This window comes from Emys orbicularis, chromosome 13, assembly GCF_028017835.1.
Source record: "Emys orbicularis isolate rEmyOrb1 chromosome 13, rEmyOrb1.hap1, whole genome shotgun sequence".
NCBI lineage: Eukaryota > Metazoa > Chordata > Testudines > Emydidae > Emys > Emys orbicularis.
This window is the reverse complement of record NC_088695.1, coordinates 25612471-25630760: the sequence shown is the minus strand read 5'-3', so window position 1 is coordinate 25630760 and position 18290 is coordinate 25612471. Positions and strand designations below refer to the sequence as shown.

At 44.8% G+C, this 18290-nt stretch overlaps 1 protein-coding gene across 1 annotated transcript in view; it reads right to left on the bottom strand.

Moving 5' to 3' along the window:
• The window catches only part of DNAH9 (dynein axonemal heavy chain 9), a 420192-nt gene that overhangs the window by 218632 nt on the left and 183270 nt on the right, over positions 1-18290 (bottom strand). The window contains exons 45-48 of the mRNA XM_065415313.1: positions 12473-12596; positions 7939-8081; positions 3870-4031; positions 2848-3081 (exon numbers count right to left, since the gene is read on the bottom strand). Coding sequence (XP_065271385.1) covers positions 2848-3081; positions 3870-4031; positions 7939-8081; positions 12473-12596 — 663 coding nt within the window. The remainder of the gene's footprint in view (positions 1-2847; positions 3082-3869; positions 4032-7938; positions 8082-12472; positions 12597-18290) is intronic.

Here is an 18290-nt window from a genome sequence, read left to right as displayed (position 1 = left end):
CGAGGTGCTTAATTTTGCACATCCAAGTTTGAAAACTGTGGTTTTAATGTCAGTCAACTCTATGAACAATCACTACTTGCTTCAATTCTAGTCCAATGTGAAATCACCTTCAAGCTTAATGATAGCCTATCCCACAACACCAGAAAAATCCCAAGGAAAAGAGAAGGCAGGAGAAAGCCATGCTGATCATTAAAAGCTCCACATTTCATCCCAGACTCCTGGGACACTACCGATATTGTGTTGGACCTTGTAAATAAATGCCCACTGAGACGTCTAGGAAACCATTCCTAAAGTAGTAGGGGCTTTGGTGTTTGTATTAGTATTAGAGTCAGCTGCCAGTAAGAAACACAGATGTGAGCCATCTTCTCCACCATTAAATGTCATAAAAACTGCAAGCTGCGGATTACAGAAGATGCTTCGGCCCCAAATTGAGCAAGCTACACATAGGGCCCAATGTATAAAGGTGCTGAGTGCTCGCAGCTCCCTTTGACTTCCTTTGCAGTTATGGGTACTCAGCAGTACTGAAGATGTCTGGGGATTGGTCCTGCTTTGAGCAGGGGGTTGGACTAGATGACCTCCTGAGGTCCCTTCCAACCCTGATAGTCTATGATTCTATGATATAGCCCATAGCCTATCTGCAGCAATCTCCATTCTCCATTGGGCACCAGAGGGAATGCTTCCATCACCAAGGTTGTCCAGTTAGTTCAAATGGAAAAGATGAAGCCTGCTGGTCCCTACTGGGGTCTTCTCAGTATCCCCCTCTTCCCCTCGTTCTACATTCTGGTTGGGGTGGCATCAAGTTGGGCCCATTTCCCTCAGCACAAAAAGGTAAATAAGAGATTCCTTACCTAGGTTAATACCTGGGAAATGTGATGGACATAATATTCCTGGAGTTTAACAAGGCTTCTGACACAGTCCCACATCTCATAAGTAAGCTGGAGAAATGTGGGCTTGGTGAATCTACCATTAAGTGGATACATAATTGGTTAAACAACCACACAATGAGTAACTACTAATGGAACGATGTCAGATTGGAAGGAGGTCTCGAGTGGGGTTCCACAGGGATCTGTTCTGGTTCGTGACATTCAACATCTTTATTATCGGGATTTAGGAATAGAGAGCATACTGATCATATTGGCAAATTACATAATGCTATGGGGAGGCTGCCAACACTTTAGAGGATAGAACTAAAATTCAGAGGGATTTTTATAAATTGGAGAACTGGGCTATAGATAACAAAATTAAATTCAAGAAAGACAAATGTAAGGTGCTACACTTAGGGAAGAAAAATCAAATGCAGAAATACAGAATGGGGGATAACTGGCTTGGCAGCAGCACTGCTCAGAAGGATCTGGGAGTTGTGGAGGATCACAACCTCAACATGAGTCAGCAATGCGATGCTGTTTCACAAAAACGCAAATGCAATTTTAGGTTGCATTAACAGAGGCATAGCATGCAAGTCACGGAAGGTGAAGGTGACAGTACAGCTCTACTCAGCAATGGTTAGGCCTCAGCTGGAGTACTGTGTCCAGTTTTGGTCACCAATGTATAGAAAGGATATAGAGAAACTGGGAAGGATGCAGAGGTGAGTGCCAAAGATGATCAAAGGGATGGAATGCAAACCATATGAGCAAAGGCTGAAGGAACTGGGCATGTTTAGTTTGGAAAAGAGGAGATTAAGGGGGCACATGATAGTGGTCTTCAAATATTGAAAAGCTGCCATAAAAAAAGGAGAAAAGTTGTTCTCTCTTACCACAGCGGGCAGGACAAGAGGCAATGGGTTCAAACTACAGCATGGCAGATTTAGATTGAATCTCAGGAAAAACTTCTTAAACTGTAAGAACAGTAGGACAATGGAACAGACTGCCTGGGGAGGTCATGGAAGCTCCTTCACTGGAGGTTTTCAAAAGGAGGAGCCATCTGTCTTGGATGGTTTAGTCACAACAAATCCTGCATCTTGGCAGGGGGTTAACTAGATGACCCTTGTGGTCCCTTCTAACCCTATGGGTCTATGATTCTAATGAAGTGTAAAACAGAGTGTGTGGGATGGATTTAGCAAGAAGGGTAGAACTGATGATGAAGTGGTTCCAAAGGAACAGTGGGCATTTGATTGAAATGCAGTGCCAATTTCTGCAGATTCGAGAGAGTTGCCAATTACTCAGAACAATATACAGCCAGTCATCATTTTAGCAGTTTACCCAGCTAGGTTCTTTACAAGTGGATTTCAGTCTACTGGGTTATTCAGGAATGCTCATTAACTAGGGCTTCTTAAAAATGTGTATCCTGATTTGTAAGGGAAAATGATCCCATCATTACCCATTTTTATCACACATCCATGGCAGTATGACAAGACACAATGTGTAGCTGAAGCTGTACAGATGCAGATCTAGTGTAAGCAGTTGCAAAATCATTGACTTCGGCTCCCTTGACCTTACTCCAGGTCTCACTCTGGCCCAGACTATGCAAAGATACTATATTATGTGTAACTGAGAAACAATTACCATAATTACATAAACCTACTTATCAAATTGATCTCTACTTGATTCTCTGCTTGTGCAGTGATTAGTTCAGAACCACAGCAGCTGGCTTTACACACACACACCCTCACTCTCACTCTCCTCCTCCCCCCTGCATGGAATAGAAGCTTGTCTCATCTGAGAATTGAGCCCAAGCCCTGGACGGGAGAGGTGGGGATTCTAAAGCCAGGATCCAGCACAGACATTCACTACCTGCATCCCACTTTTAATCTGCAGTTTTGATTCCAGACTGGAGCACAGTATGCATTGAGCTGAGAAACAACTAAACAAATCAGCATTCAGACCAGAGACAAGAGAAGGGTCTTCTCACCTGTGCAGATGTGCTGTTGAGTTTCTGCAGGCCATTCTCCAGTCGCTCCATTTTTGCTGTCAGCTCCTTGCCCTTTTTAAATAACAAATTTTGGTAGAGTTTGATTTGCTCGAGGAATGACTTGGGTGTGGTGTAGTTATAGCGACGTTCATTGCTCAGATAAGACCGGGACATCTCATTGACACTTGTATGGACATAAGCCATAAACTTGCTTATTGAGTCTTTCACTGAAAGCTAAAATGAAAGAGACGATATTTTATACAAAATAAAAAGTAAGGAAATCTATTAATCATTGCCTTCTACTACAGCACAATTGACTGTGTAGCATCTCATTTGGGCTCTTCATTAATTTACTCTCTCTAGAATTTCTCCATTTGCTGTTACTTGTGCTCTACATTTGAACATACTGTACTGAGTAATTTTTATACCATTCATTTGTATATAATAACTCCCTTTTACTAATTAAATAAGAACAGTTCTGTAGAGAGAGGAAAATACATACTCATTAAAAGAGACGTTCTAGACAATATAACTCAACTAAATACTATGTAGAAAAGCTAAATGAATAAATCCATTTAGCTGTTAGTTGAGTATTAAGTAGACGTCAAACCGAGCTTCAAATGTATTTGCTCTAGAGAATACCTAAAAATTCTCAGACACATCTGCAGCAAAAGAAGTAAAGCTGTCTCTTTTGGTAGAACGGAGGCTCTACTGTAACATTACTGGGAATTCAGTCTGAATGTACTGCTTACAGTAATAGCAGGTTGCTGCAGAAGCTGGGTGCTGACTGCACCACTGTGACTGAGTTACAGCCCTCTCTTGCAGAGGACTTCAGGCTGGGCTTGGATGCAGCAGCTTCTCACTTCTGCTAATGAAGCCAAGGCTATAGCTGCTCATGACTAGCTGATGAGATCACGGTGAGTGCACTGGGGCACACAGGGTCCATCTTGGGCTGGAAGGACTCGCAGCTGACAGACCAGGAGCTGCAGAGTCAGCAGGGGTTACCTCTGTTGGAACCTCACCTCAATGTTCTCAGTTTCTTGCAGGAAGCGCAGGCTGACAGACTCCAATGCCTCTTGAGGCCACTCGTGGAACCAGTCTATCGCTGTGCAGTTCACCACAGCTGGGAATTTCCTGCTGCGAATTCTCAGCTTGTTACCAACGGGTGAGAAACAAAGAGCAACCTGAGGAGTAAGAAGAGGCAGGGCAGCAGGCGGGGAGGCACCTGACATAGCTGCAGCTTTGGGTTTTCCCTGTTGGGAGATTTCAGAGTAGCAGCCGTGTTAGTCTGTATCCGCAAAAATAAGGGAGAATGACTCCCCGGGAGGATTTCAGAGTAAGATCAGGAGCCGCACCCAGAATGATCTCTTGAGCTTTGAGCCTTTGCGTCTTGGGCCAGTGCATCTGCAGTTGGAAATTCCATATAAAACAGGATAACCGAACAGCCAGCACTCCTTTCTCTCTGAAATAAAAGCAAACTGCTCCCCTGAAGTACTGCTATTGTAACGCCAACAGACCCCGGTCGTCAGCGGGCGGGATTGAACCTGGGACCTCTAGAGCTAAATGCATGAGCCTCTATTGCATGAGCTAAAAGCCATATGGCTGTTAGCTAAGGCTGTAGAACAGACTCACTAATCTTTAAGTGGTCTCGGTGCCACTAAAGGGGACAGAGCACCACACCTAGGTGGTGTGTGGGTTACACTATGGTCACAAATGGGCCAGAATCACCCTGCTGGCGGAACCTAGCAAACTTTCACTGTTACTCAATGCTGCATATTTAGGGCCTGGCTCTCATTTATACTGCACTCTGGCAGCATAAAGGGGCCTTGAAATGGCTGTAAATAGATATAGACCTAGGGTGTGGAGTCGTGGAAAGGGACCGTAGCATCAGTGAGAATCAGGCCCTTTATCTACTGTATCTTGTTTCAGTATGGCTTACTGAGTATTCTCATCTAACTGGCTTTTACAAACTCTGTCTCTCATACACAGAGCAGTACACAATACTTCAAGATCCTATACATGTCTATCTGAGGCTATGTAATCCAGTTTTTAATAACATGATCACCCACTACTTCAAAATAACACCAACATACTGTTCTTTCTACAGCCTTAGATTTAGGTGTGTAGCCTTTTGCAGTTGTCTGTGTTACTCTCTGTGTGCCGGGCAAAGCTCCGGGCCCCAACTCTCAGGTACTGCCAAGCTATGCTCCATTATTAATTACTACTGTTGTTGTTAAATATTTGTATTCTCGTAGGAGCCCTAGTGATGGGCCAGAACCCCACTGTGCTAGATGCTGTACACATAGGCCCTGAGTGGGAGGAGGCAAAATGGCTGTACATATTGACATTTGCTCTCCTCCAGTCTGCTGTTCAGTCGGAGATCCACTCCTGTGCTGATCAAACCTGGGACACTTGATGTACAAGGCATGCTATAGTCTGCTTCTTGGTTTATTACACAGACCGCAGATTTCCATTATTAAATGCAGTAAAGAATTTAGCAACACTTAACAGCTGACCCCAGAACAGCTGTTCCCTATCATGTTGTTAATGAGAAAGAACAAGGAAATAGAAGCATGGAACCAAGTCTCAATGAATCAAAACACTCCTCCTTTAGTGGAAAATCCACCTATCCTTTGACCATAGGGTACATTTCCAGTGCGGGGCACTGGTCATGAGGGGACTCAGGTGACCCAAAGGAGCCATAACCTTGCCACAGATGCCCAGCATAGATTCTTGTACCAGAGGGGAACATTCTGCTGGTGCAGCTGTTCCCCTACCTCCCACTTTCCTGGCCTAGAGGATGTGTCTGGGAGAGGGGGGCATGGAGCTCTGCTCTACCCTACCATAGCAACCCTGCACTAGGGGCAGTTAAGGACCTCAAGCAGTGGCACTATTTAATGCTGCCTGTCAGAAGCTTCACATTGCAGAGGGGCTGGGGCTGGCCCTCAGACACCTACGAGCTCTCTGATACTCCCCTTTCCGCTCCCGAACCAACTGGATCGAGCCTACATGCACAGCTACCATTGACAAGCTGGGTGCCCAGTTCTCAAGCACCTCACTGAGCACGTCACTCAGACACAAACACAATGGTACAATATGGCCCAGGAGCTGGTTTACACCAACACACATCAGGAAGCTCCTCACTCCCAGCCCTGTTTCACTGCCCTAGGGATGCTGCTGTACTCTAGCCTGGCTGTGTTCTCCGTCTCACTCTCTACCGCTGCTACCTGGTGGTGGTAACATTATTATTATTTATTACTATGACTGTTTCTGCAGAAGCAGCAGATGCCCCAAGCTGAGATGGAGGTTTTATTGTGTCAGGCGTGGTGCGTAGCAAGAGACACAGTCCCCACACCAGAGAGTTTGTGTGTGAGAGTGACACAGAGCGAGTCTCAACAGGAAGTGGGGCATTGAGCAGTGTCTGCAGGAGGTGTGCTTGCTTTCAACTTCCTGTTGCCGCTTAGCTCCGTATCCCACAGTGCTTTCTCTGGCAACGAGGAGGGCCCCCCCTTTGGCAAGTCTTTAAACTGGGTTTTTATTTATTTTAGCAAGTTCAAATAACATGTGAGTGAGCTCTCAGCAGCATGTCTCTGTGTTCTGCATGTTCTAGGATCCCCTGAGCTCCCAATGTATTTACCACCTGTCCTCTCCAAGGCTGATAGCTTAAACAAAGCTGTAGCCAAAATTAGGCATATTTCCAAAAGGTCTTCCGCAAACTTCTCAGGAACCATGTCTCCTACCGTAGGATGCAGTGTGTGAAATGCTGAGTGCGTTTGTTTAGTTGTAGCAAAGTCAATATCGCACTTGTAATGTAAGGGTAGCCTCATTCTGACAAGGAAAAGACACACTTCTCTGGACAATAACACTGTTTAGCACTGATGCAACCTCTGCAGATGTAAAGTGATAATGAGTTGGAGTGAAACAAATTAATAAAAAAAAAGAAAGAAGCCTTCCTATTGGGTAATAATTGGATTTATTGTCTGATGACCTAATGTCCAACTTGCAGGCACAAAGATTAAGGAAGTTGCCTGATATTCTAGCAGGAGTCATTTTCCTATGCAATTCTACCTCCCAATCAAATAAGAAACCTAGGGACATTAAAACCCAAAGAGTCTCAAATGAATATCAGATTCCCCCCCACACCCCGCCATGTCAGATTGGGGTCTCTTTATTTATAAGACCTTCCAGATTTGAGAAGTTGTGCTGTAGGTAGAAGAAACACGTTAGAGCTGAAATGTCAAAACTCATCTCTAGTCTAGATGCCACGACCCATATGACTGAAGACAACTGATTTGAGTTCTCATAGCTGCAAAGCATCAAGTTACCAGGCTTATATGAGGTTAAGATGGACCCCTTAGCCTAGATTTTCCAAGAAGCATTCAAGGATTTAGCCATGTGACTCCAGGGCTAAATCCCAATATACCACCTAAAAAATGGAAAGGCTTATGGTATTTTAGCAGAGGTCTGTGGGGAAAATCATCATTTTTGGGGAATGAGAGATTGTGTTTAATTAAATATGGAGAAATGTAAAAAAAAAATGTCTTTAAGGGAATGTTATCAGTCACTGTTTGTCTTCTTACTAGTTCAATATGTTAAAAATATTGGACAGAAATTCCTAATCATCATATTACTATACAAAGGTACGGTGTGCAATTATCAGAGGTGGTATGTTCCTTCAATTGAAGCGCTGTTTGGTGTGTTGGACAATTCAGGTATTCATAGACTTTAAGGCCAGAAGGGACTATTAGATCACCTAGTCTGACTGCCTGTATACACAGGCCATGGAATTTCACTCTGTAGGGTTACCCCCAGGGCCGGGTCCAGGCACCAGCTTGTCAAGCAGGTGCTTGGGGCGGCCGCTCCGGAGAGGGGCGGCATGTCCAGGTATTCGGTGGCAATTCGGCGGACGGTCCCTCACTCCACCTAGGAGTGAAGGACCTCCCGCCGAATTGCCGCCGCAGATCGCGATCGCGGCTTTTTTTTTTTTTTTTTTTTGGCTGCTTGGGGCAGCCAAAACCCTGGAGCCGGCACTGGTTACCCCTGCATTGAGCCCAAGGGTAGGGATGCAAATTCTCCTGGGCATAGTCTTACCTTTAGCTGTCGTCGAACACGGTCTATGAAGAATTTCCAGCAGGTTTCCCTGGTATCCACCAGTCCTTGGCTTTTGACTTCGTTTCTCACACTGCTGATGATGTTTTCAACTTCATCATCAGGGAAAAGATCAGGAATTTCACCTGGGGAAAACGGGATCACACTTTTACAAACTAACAAGCAAACTGGAATTTTTACCTTGATGGTATAAATTGTGTGTGGAGCAGAGCTCTCATACAGACTAGGTCACTGGATTCCATAGCACAGATTCAAGCAAGCCTCTCTCATCAAATTGGAGATGATATAGGAGCAGGCCACATCTGCCCACGAACAGCTGATTTACTGGCAATTAATTAAACCAACTTTCCCACAACCTTAAAACAAGGAGAAGTTGAAAGTACTTTCTAATCTCAGAATCAGGATATAGCAACTGATTGGCTTTCTGATTTACTCTACTATTTAGATTTCAGTAAATCTAATCCCCAATATGCCTTACACAACAGTGAATCATTTCAGTTTTGCAAAGTAATTTGTTACATAGGCAAGTTCTGCAGCTCTTCAAAAATGCCATCTGCAGCTGTATTCAAATAAATGACAGATCACTATGGTTAAAAAGCTAATGGTACATTCAGTTAATTGCCAACAATGTATGCATGCAAACAGAATTGTAGTGATTCCTTACTTTACTACTCCCTAATTTATCTCCTTCTGACCCCCGTCTGGACTGAAATGATCATTATCTTATCAGATTGCTGAAAATCTGAGCTTTATTTGGTATTAACAATTGAGAGGGAAAACAGCAGGTGATCAGAAACCAGCAAAATGTTACTCCTCTTTATTAAGTTATGATGATAAATACAACAAATAAAACAAACAAACATACATAAAACATGCAACCAATTAGAAGCAAGCAGCCAAGTCAACCAATCAGAAAACATCCTTTCCCACTGAGCTGCTACAGACATTGCCATGAAAAGTCACAAGTTACCTACAGTTACGGCCTCATTTAAGGTTGCCAGGTGTCCGGATTTCGACCAGAACACCAGGTCGAAAAGGGACCCTTAAAACGTCCGGTCAGCGGCGCATTGGGGCTAAGGCAGGCTCCCTGCCTGCCCTGGCTCCGCACAGCTCCTGGAAGCAGCCGGCATGTCCCTGCGGCCCCTAGGCACAGGTGTGATCAGGGAAGTGCCCCGCGCTGCCCCAGCCCTGAGCGCCGGCTCCGCAGCTCCCACTGGCTAGGAACCATGGCCAATAGGAGCTGTGGTGGCAGTGCCTGTGGGCAGGTGCAGCGCGCACCACACAGAGCTGCCTGGCTGTGCCTGCACCTAGGAACCGGACATGCCAGTCACTTCTGAAGCAGCGCAGAGCCAGGGTAGGCAGGAAGCCTGACTTAGCCCTGCTGCACCTCTGACCAGTAGCTGCCTGAGGTAAGCACCACTTGGCCGGAGCCCGCACACCCACCCCAACCCTCTGCCCCAGGTCAGAACCCCCTCCCACATCCTAACTCCCTCCCAGGGCCCGCACCCCACACCCAACCCCCCTACCCCAGCCCTGAGCCCCCCGGAGCCTGCACCCCAACTCCCTACCCCAGTCCTGAGCCCCCTCCTGCACCCAAACTCCCTCCTGGAGCCCATACCCCCTCCCGCACTTCAACCCCCTGCCCCGCCCTGAGCCCCCTCCTGCACCCCAAACCCCTCATCTCCAGCCCCACCCCAGAGCCCACACCACAGACAGAGCCCACTCCCACGCGCAAAACCCCTTGGTCCCAGCCCAGAGCCCCCTTCTGCAACCCAAACCCCTCAGCCCCTGCCCCAGCCCAGAGCCCGTAACCCCAGCTGGAGCCCTCACCCCCTCCTGCACCCCAAGCCCCTGGCCCAGCCTGGAGCCTGCTCCCGAACCCTGAACACCTAATTTCTGGCCTCACCCTGGAGCCTGCACCCACAGCTGTAGCCCTCACCCCCTCCCACACCCCAATGCCCTGCCCCAGCCCAGTGAAAGTGAGTGAGGGTGGGGGAGAGCGAGCGATGGAGGGAGGGGGGCTGGACTGAGTGAGGGCAGGGCCTCAGAGAAGGGGTGGGGCAGGAGCAGGGCCTCGGGGAAGGGCAGGGCAGGGGTGGAGCAGGGGTGTTTGGTTTTGTGCAATTATAAAGTTGGCAGCCCTAGCCTCATGGGGTCTGAGATACCAAGGTATTTCCTTGTACCTAGAATAGGGGATAACCCCTGCATCCCCATTACCACATGAGGTAACTCTGGGGAAATACAGGCCTTCAAAAGCAAACATAATATCATCCTAATGCCACAGAAACAGGATCTATCCCTTCTCCAGTCACTGGAGCCAGCAGGCCTTCTAAGCCAGTGACACATAACCACGGACCAGAGGGGAGAAAAGGTTAAGTATAGGTAGTCTTCGGACGAACGACACAATCGGTTCCTGAAAATTGTTTCTTAAGTCGAAACGTCGTAACTCGGAACCGCAATCCACTCTGTCAGGGGACCGATCGTCGTAAAGTCGAAACCAATTGTTGTAAGTCGAATCAGGGTGTCAATTCAGAAACATTGTAAGTGCCGTTCGTCATAAGTCGAACGTCGCAAAGTCGAGGACTGCCTGTATACACTTCGAGCTGGATGCGTATCTGCACTAGCTCTCATTGAACTAGTGCGCTAGAAATAGAAGTGTAGCTGCTGCTGTAGTGCATGTGCCAGAATGGGCCAGCCACCTGAGCAGCTACCTAGGGTCCCAGCCGGGACTGTATTTGGGGCGGCTAGCCCCTCCCTCCGCTCATGCCTCTGCAGCTACACTGCTATTTTTAGCACGTTAGCTTGATCAAAGTTAGTGTGGGTATGTCTATCTGAGCTGGGAATGACGCCCCCGCGCCCTTAGGTAGCCTGGCCCTCCTTGGTCGTAACTATCTCCAGGATCGCAGGCAGCTTTCTCATACATGTATAAAGACAGTCAGACAGACAAACACACACACACACACACACTCAAAGGGAAAACAAAGAAAGCTCCACTTTGACTAAGGCAGAGAATAAGCAGGAAAGCACCAGGCCTTCCTCTTCCTTCTATGTACTTCCAGTGGGTGGCCACAACATCCGCCCTCCTCACTTATCCTCCCCCGTTTTAAGCAAGGAAGGGTGAAACAGACATGGGCAAGCAAAGGGGAAAAAGGAGAAGGGGGATACAATCCAGATTGCCACCCTAGACAGATGGTGAATGGTGGAAGGAGCCCGCTCTGCCCTGCCTGGGTCTGATGGAGAGGGAGGTCTGATCTCATGGGTCCTTCTAAGCAAATAAAAATAATTCCATGTAAGGAGCCAAAGGACCTCATAAGCCCATTATACCACCCCATCAAAGTCCTCACTGATCAGCTAGCACTGACTTGCTGTCAGAAAGATCATGTCTTCATCTAAGAGCAGACCCATTGAAGCAAATGGGCAGCCCTCTGGTGACTGGAAGGGAAACAGAAAACTGTAAGAGAGGCTGTGTGGGCCTCCTCCATGCTGACAGGCACGTACAGTGCTGTAATTAGGGCTGGGGGATGCTCATGTTGTCCCCGCAGGAGGGCAGCACATGGGGTTGCTGGGGGAACTACACACAACACACAATTTACCCAGCAAATTAAACCCCTCTTCCTGGTTAGGAATTATCCACAAACAGTCTCTGGCATCTGCAAATTCATTTGCTGTCCAGATTGTTTGAAAGTGGTATGAACATACTTCAGCCAGTGGGCTGTTCACAAACTTTGCTTCAGCTATGAATGCAATACTAATATTCTATGTCAACTCTTGATTATTCACTGTTTGTGGTGTATCATTGGTCATCTGAGTCCTTGTATTGCTTCTGTGCTCTGCTAAGCTAACCAGGAGTGAGGTGAAATGCAAATGCTGAATTCACATGCAAATGTCATGGTCTGCACAGAAATCAGGGTATTCATGGGAAGAACAGCTATTCTCCAAGCACAAAAAACCCCAGCCACACAAATGTGTCTAGAAAAATTAACAAGAAAGGAACGTGATTGGACTGAACAGCTATCTGACATTCAAACACGTGGTCTTTCAATGGCTTTGCATTAGTCACCCAGCTCTAGCAAACAGTGAAGTCAAATTCTGTAACCAGGACTAGTGGGAGTTATGTCATACCACTAAACTGCCTCTCATAGGGATGGACACTGCACATCCTTCAATGAAACACTTCCTCTGACTCCACACTCCACTAGCATATTGCCCCACACAGAAGTGACTTAGCAATTATAAGTAGAATTAAAGAGCTATGAAAGTAGGGTGCAAACTAACTGACTGGGTCATAGACATCTGAGAAGGCCAAAATCTACTAGCTGGTGGAGTCCGTCTCTGCTAAGAAGATCTGAGCACTGCTTTCTTCCTTGAGGTTTAATTTACAAATTGTGTAGCTTACTTTGTTTAGTTATCATTTTAAGCAAATGTTACAATCTCTTCTATGGAACAGCTGCAGACATCACTATGTGCACATTTATATGGGAAAGGAGAATGGAAATAAAGTCAATGAGATGCATACCTGAAGCTAACAAGTCATTTACCAGCACTAAGAACCTTTCATCAGCCACCTGGGCATCAGTCATAAGGAATACAGTGCCAACATTCTTCACTCCAGTTTTAATATACTGGTTTGCCAAGTCTGCCTGTAGATTGAAAGGAAAGTAAGTAAGGAGTTTGTGTTCATCTACTGCAAAGTCTCGGTCACAAAGTGTGTTTTCATTGGGGACATTTCAGGCAGGATGTTGCCTATTCAAAATCTTCTGATTAACTGAAAACAAAACAATCAGAATTAATTAGCATGAAGCTTGTTCTTTATATCTTCTCCACTTTATGGCAGAACATTTCCAAGGATACTGCTAGTATTAATTTATTATTATTATTATTATTACTTGCTAAGCATTGACAACTTGCTCTATGCTGTACAAAAGACAAATAAAAAGACAGACCCTGAGAAAACTGAGACACAAAATACAACATCATTTTCTAATCATTTTATTCAGGAAATGATCTTTTTAAAACTTTCTGATTGTAGACAGGGCATTTAAAAATCACGGATTATTGCTGAAGATGGAGCACTGTTGCTATTTCTGTTAAACGTGGATGGTAGAATCCCTGATTAGTTTGAAGTGTAGATCGTGCCAGATTGCAGGGACCTTTCTAGACAGTGATCTGCTGCTGGTGGCTGCTGCCACAATATTTAAAGTGTTGTGTTGCACAATTATGGAATACATTGAATCATATATGTGAGATGATCTTAGTGGCTGGATATGCTGTTCTTTCTGTCCCTATTCTCTACTTCTCCCTTTTTATTTCAGTAATTCAGCATGGCGTGTGGCGTGTTCACAACACACTGTGCAGCTGAGTGAAGGAGCCTCAGTTAAGGACTTATATTCTGCCCACAGAGTAGCGAGACCATAAGAATGTTGTGAAAAAATTTCTTTTCCACTGCATCATTTCTTCTCCCCTGTGGAGGGCATACTGGAAATATTTTTGATAGGACTAGTTAACTGTGCTGTTTTCCTTCCTTCATCCCTTTCCTTCAGAAAGCACACAAGTGCAAATAGATTCTGCCAAGCATTTCTGATCACATTCGTGAGAAGGGCTCAATTACTATCACGAAGTCACATGAGCCCTCTATCAGACTCATAGACTTTAAGGCCAGAAGGGATCATCATGATCATCTAGTCTGACCTCCTGCAGATTGCAGGCCACAGAACTTCATCTACCCGCTCCTGTAATAGATCCCTAACTTTTGGCTGAGTTACTGAAATCCTCAAATCATGGTTTAAAGACTTCAAGTTACAGAGAATCCACCATTTACTCTAGTTTAAACCTGCAAGTGACCCAGGCTGCACGCTGCAGAGGCAGGAGAAAAAATCCCAGAGTCTCTGCCAATCTGACCCAGGGGAAAATTCCTTCCCGATCCAAAATGTGACGATCAGTTAGACCCTGAGCATATGGACAAGACCCACCAGGCAGACACCTGGGAAAGAATTCTCTGTAGTAACTCAGAGCCCTCTCTATCTAATGTCCTTTCTCCAGCCATTGGAGATTTTTGCTACTGGCAGTCGCCAATGGGCCACATGCTATTGCAGACAGTCTCATCATACCCCTCCATAAACTTAGCAAGCTCAGTCTTGAAGCCAGTTAGGTTTTTTTGTCCTCGCTGCTCCCCTTGATAAGCAGTTCCAGAACTTCACTCCTCTGATGGTTAGAAACCGTCACCCAATTTCAAGCCTATACTTGTTGATGGCCAGTTTATATCCATTTGTTCTTCTGTCAACAATGATACTTAACTTAAATAACTCCTCTCCCTCCCTGGTATTTATCCCTCTGATGTTTTTATAGAGAGCAATCATATCTCCCCTCAGCCTTCTTTTGGTTAGGCTAAGCCGCACTTCAGTAGCGGGCAAATTGGTTGAAAGTATCATAAAGAACAAAATTGTCAGACACATAGATGAACATAATTTGTTGGGAAATAGTCAACATGTTTTTTGTAAAGGGAAATCATACCTCACCAGTCTACCAGAATTCTTTGAGGTGGTCAACAAGCATGCGGACAAAGGAGACTCAGTGGATATAGTGTATTTAGATTTTCAGAAAGCCTTTGACAAGTTCCCTCACCAAAGGCTCTTAAGCAAAATAAGCAGTCATGGGATAAGAGGGAAGGTTCTCTCATGGATTGGTAACTGGTTAAAAGATAGGAAACAAAGGGTAGGAATAAATGGTCAGTTTTCAGAACGGAGAGAGTTAAATAGTGATATCCTCCAGGGGTCTGTACTGGGACCAGTCCTATTCAACGTATTCATAAATGATATGAAAAAGGGGTAAACAGTGAGGTGGCAAAATTTGCAGATGATACAAAACTACTCAAGATAGTTAAGTCCCAGGCAGACTGCGAAGAGCTACAAAAGGATCTCACAAAACTGGGTGACTGGGCAACAAAATGGCAGATGAAATTTAATGTTGATAAATGCAAAGTAATGCACATTGGAAAACATAATCCTAACTATACATATACAATGATGAGGTCTAAATTAGCTGTTACCACTCAAGAGAGAGATCTTGGAGTCATTGTGGATAGTTCTCTGAAATCATCCACTCAATGTGCAGCGGCAGTCAAAAAAGCTACCAGAATGTTGGGAATCATCAAGAAAGGGATATATAATAAGACCGAAAATATCACATTGCCTCTATATAAATCCATGGTACACCCACACCTTGAATACTGCATGCAGATGTGATCACCCCATCTCAAAAAAGATATCTTGGAATTGGAAAAGGTTCATAAAAGGGCAACAAAAATGATTAGGGGTATAGAACGACTTCCATATGAGGAGAGATTAATAAGACTGTGACTTTTCAGCTTGGAAAAGAGGCGACTAAGAGGGGATATGATAGAGGTCTATAAAATCATGAGTGGTATAGAGAAAGTAAATAAGGAAGTGTTATTTACTCCTCCTCATAATACAAGAACAAGGGGCCACCAAATGAAATTAATAGGTAGCAGGTTTAAAACAATCACAAACAAGTATTTTTTCACACAATGCACTGTCAACCTCTGGAACTCCTTGCCAGAGGGTGTTGTGAAGGCCAATACTATAATGGGGTTCAAAAGGGAGCTAGATAGATTCACGGAAGATAGGTCCATCAATGGCTATTAGCAAGGATGGGCAGAAATGGTGTCCCTAGCCTCTGTTTGCCAGAAGCTGGGATTGGGTGACAGGGCCTGGATCACTTGACGATAATCTGTCTGTTCATTCCCTTTGGGGCACCTGGCATTGGCCACTGTCAGAGGACAGGATACTGGGCTTGATGGACCTTTGGTCTGACCCAGTATGGCCATTCTTATGTTCTTATGTAAACAAGCCACGCTCTTTGTGTCTTCTCTTATAAGATAGGGTGATCAGAGGAATGGAAAACCTATTAGCACTTCTCTGCACCTGTTCCAGTTTGAATTCATCTTTCTTAAACATGGGAGACCAGCACTGCACACAGTATTCCAGGTGAGGTCTCACCAGTGCCTGGTGTAATGGTACTAACACTTCCCTGTCTCTGCTGGAAATACCTTGTCTAATGCATCCTAGGACTGCATTAGCCTTTTCCACAGCAGCATCACATTGACAGCTTATGGTCATCCTGTGATCTCCTATTCATGTACATGTATTCATGCTAGCTCTCATCAAGCTCGTGTGAATACAAATATCAGTGCAGCCACAGTAGGACGGGGAGCAGCAGCAGTGCCGTGATGGGTACAAAAGCAGTGGGGATATACTCAGCATGGCTCAGCCATGCCTCTGCTGCTACCCGTGCTACTGCAGCTACATTGCTATTTATACTTGCACTAGCTCAATCAGAGCTAGCACACATGTGTGTACACAAATTGGGGTATCACACCCCTAGCTTGTACTGTAGACACAGCCTAAGGTACAGGGTTTCCCCCATTACCATGGTACCTGAGGACCACACAATCTTCAATGTATGTATCCTCCCAAACCCCACAATGCAGGGCATGGCTATTATCCCTGTTGTACAGAGGGGGAACTGCAGCACAGAGAGACTATCTGACTTACACAAGCTCTCACAGGGAGGTTGTGGTAGGGCAGGGACTTGAACCCAGGTGTCCTAGCCCTAGGCTAGTGCCTCAACCACTGGACTATCCTTACTCCCCTTTTCAGAGTGTCTGCCTCACAATTATGAACATAAAATAACACTATTATTTAAAACACAGTAATAGCAAAAGCTGTCACTGTGATTCTGGGGTTTTTTTCCTACCACCTCAGCTGGCCTTTCCCATTAGTTCATGTGAACAGAATACAGTAGGAATAGAAGGTTGCTCAGGATAGTACATTGCTTTTGAAATGCATTTAGAACTTCAGTAGGCAAATATGGTTCCACCAAACACAGTCAGTTGTTACATTTGCTATAGAATACCTAGAATAAGTGAATTATAACAATGTTAAGGGCCAATGCCAGACTGAGCCATCTTGCTGTTCTAGACCCAAGAAAAAATAATCAACCAGTATTTCATAAATTCCTGTAGAATGGGTACAGAGTGAAGGGAATGTCAAACAACCTTCCACCATCACAGAACCTGAAACAAGAACGTGCTTTGAAAACAAGCTTCTGAACCTAAGAATCAGAGTATACTCTTTGTGGCAAGAGTAGGCTATCTAACAAATAGGAGGAGATCAGCACCAGATTATCCCAGGAACCTTTTCACGGGTGGAACTGAATGGGTGAAAATAGATAGGCTCAGGATGATTACACAGACATGTCAGAAAGCACGACAAACAAACTGATCAGTGCTGCAAAGTTATCTGAAGGGAGAAGATGATATAACATTAAATAAAAACTCCAGTGATTCCTCATAATACATTTGATTATTAAATAAACGTTGTCTAAAAGTCAAATCTTGCATTCCACTAAAGTAAATTACCCTAAATAAGAAAGCAAATGCATTTAAATATGAGCTTTCAAAACTTGGTAGAGATTTGCTGATCTCCAGATCTATCGCCAGAGCTATAACTGGCCTCTCAGTGGAAGCTGTTCATTCCAGCAGGAGCCCCAGTCTGATGATGAAGGACAGGACTTGGACAACGTAGCTCCAGTTTGCCTTGGTGGGAATGCAAGGAGACATTGCAAAACTAAGTTCTACATCATTTACCAGCAACTAAAACATTTATAAATCCTTCCATTTGCATCAAACAAAACTGTCTCACAGCTTCCAATTCACTGTTTACCAGAAAATGTATTGTCAAGATCCATGTGCTCTTTCCAACTCTTATAGCCTCCAGGAAGTGGGAGATGGACTGGATATGACTTAATAAATCTCTCCCACCCCTAGCTACATCATTCCATAGTAGTATCAGAGGGGTAGCCGTGTTAGTCTGAATCTGTAAAAAGCAACAGAGGGTCCTGTGGCACAGGACCCTCTGTTGCTTTTTACAGATTCAGACTAACATGGCTACCCCTCTGATACTTGACACCATGCAAGGCACTGCATTTAGCCGTATGGAATGGAAATCTATCAACCTCATGAAGATTCTATTAGTCTTAAAGGTGCCACAGGACCCTCTGTTGCTTATTCCATAGTAGGTTACTCCTGGGTTCATTAAGTATTCTTTTTATTGTCTTAAAAATAGTAATAATTTATTATATTAATCATTATCATCGACTCTCTATAGCCCTTTACAGGTACAAAGCCGTGAGCAAACATTAACTGATGATTTTTGGAGAGAATGACCATTCTTTGCGATCCAATTGGAATCTCTTTTCATTTACACTGGAGGTTTCTCCAACACATAGAAAAGACAAAGCTCTGTGTGGAAGAAGTA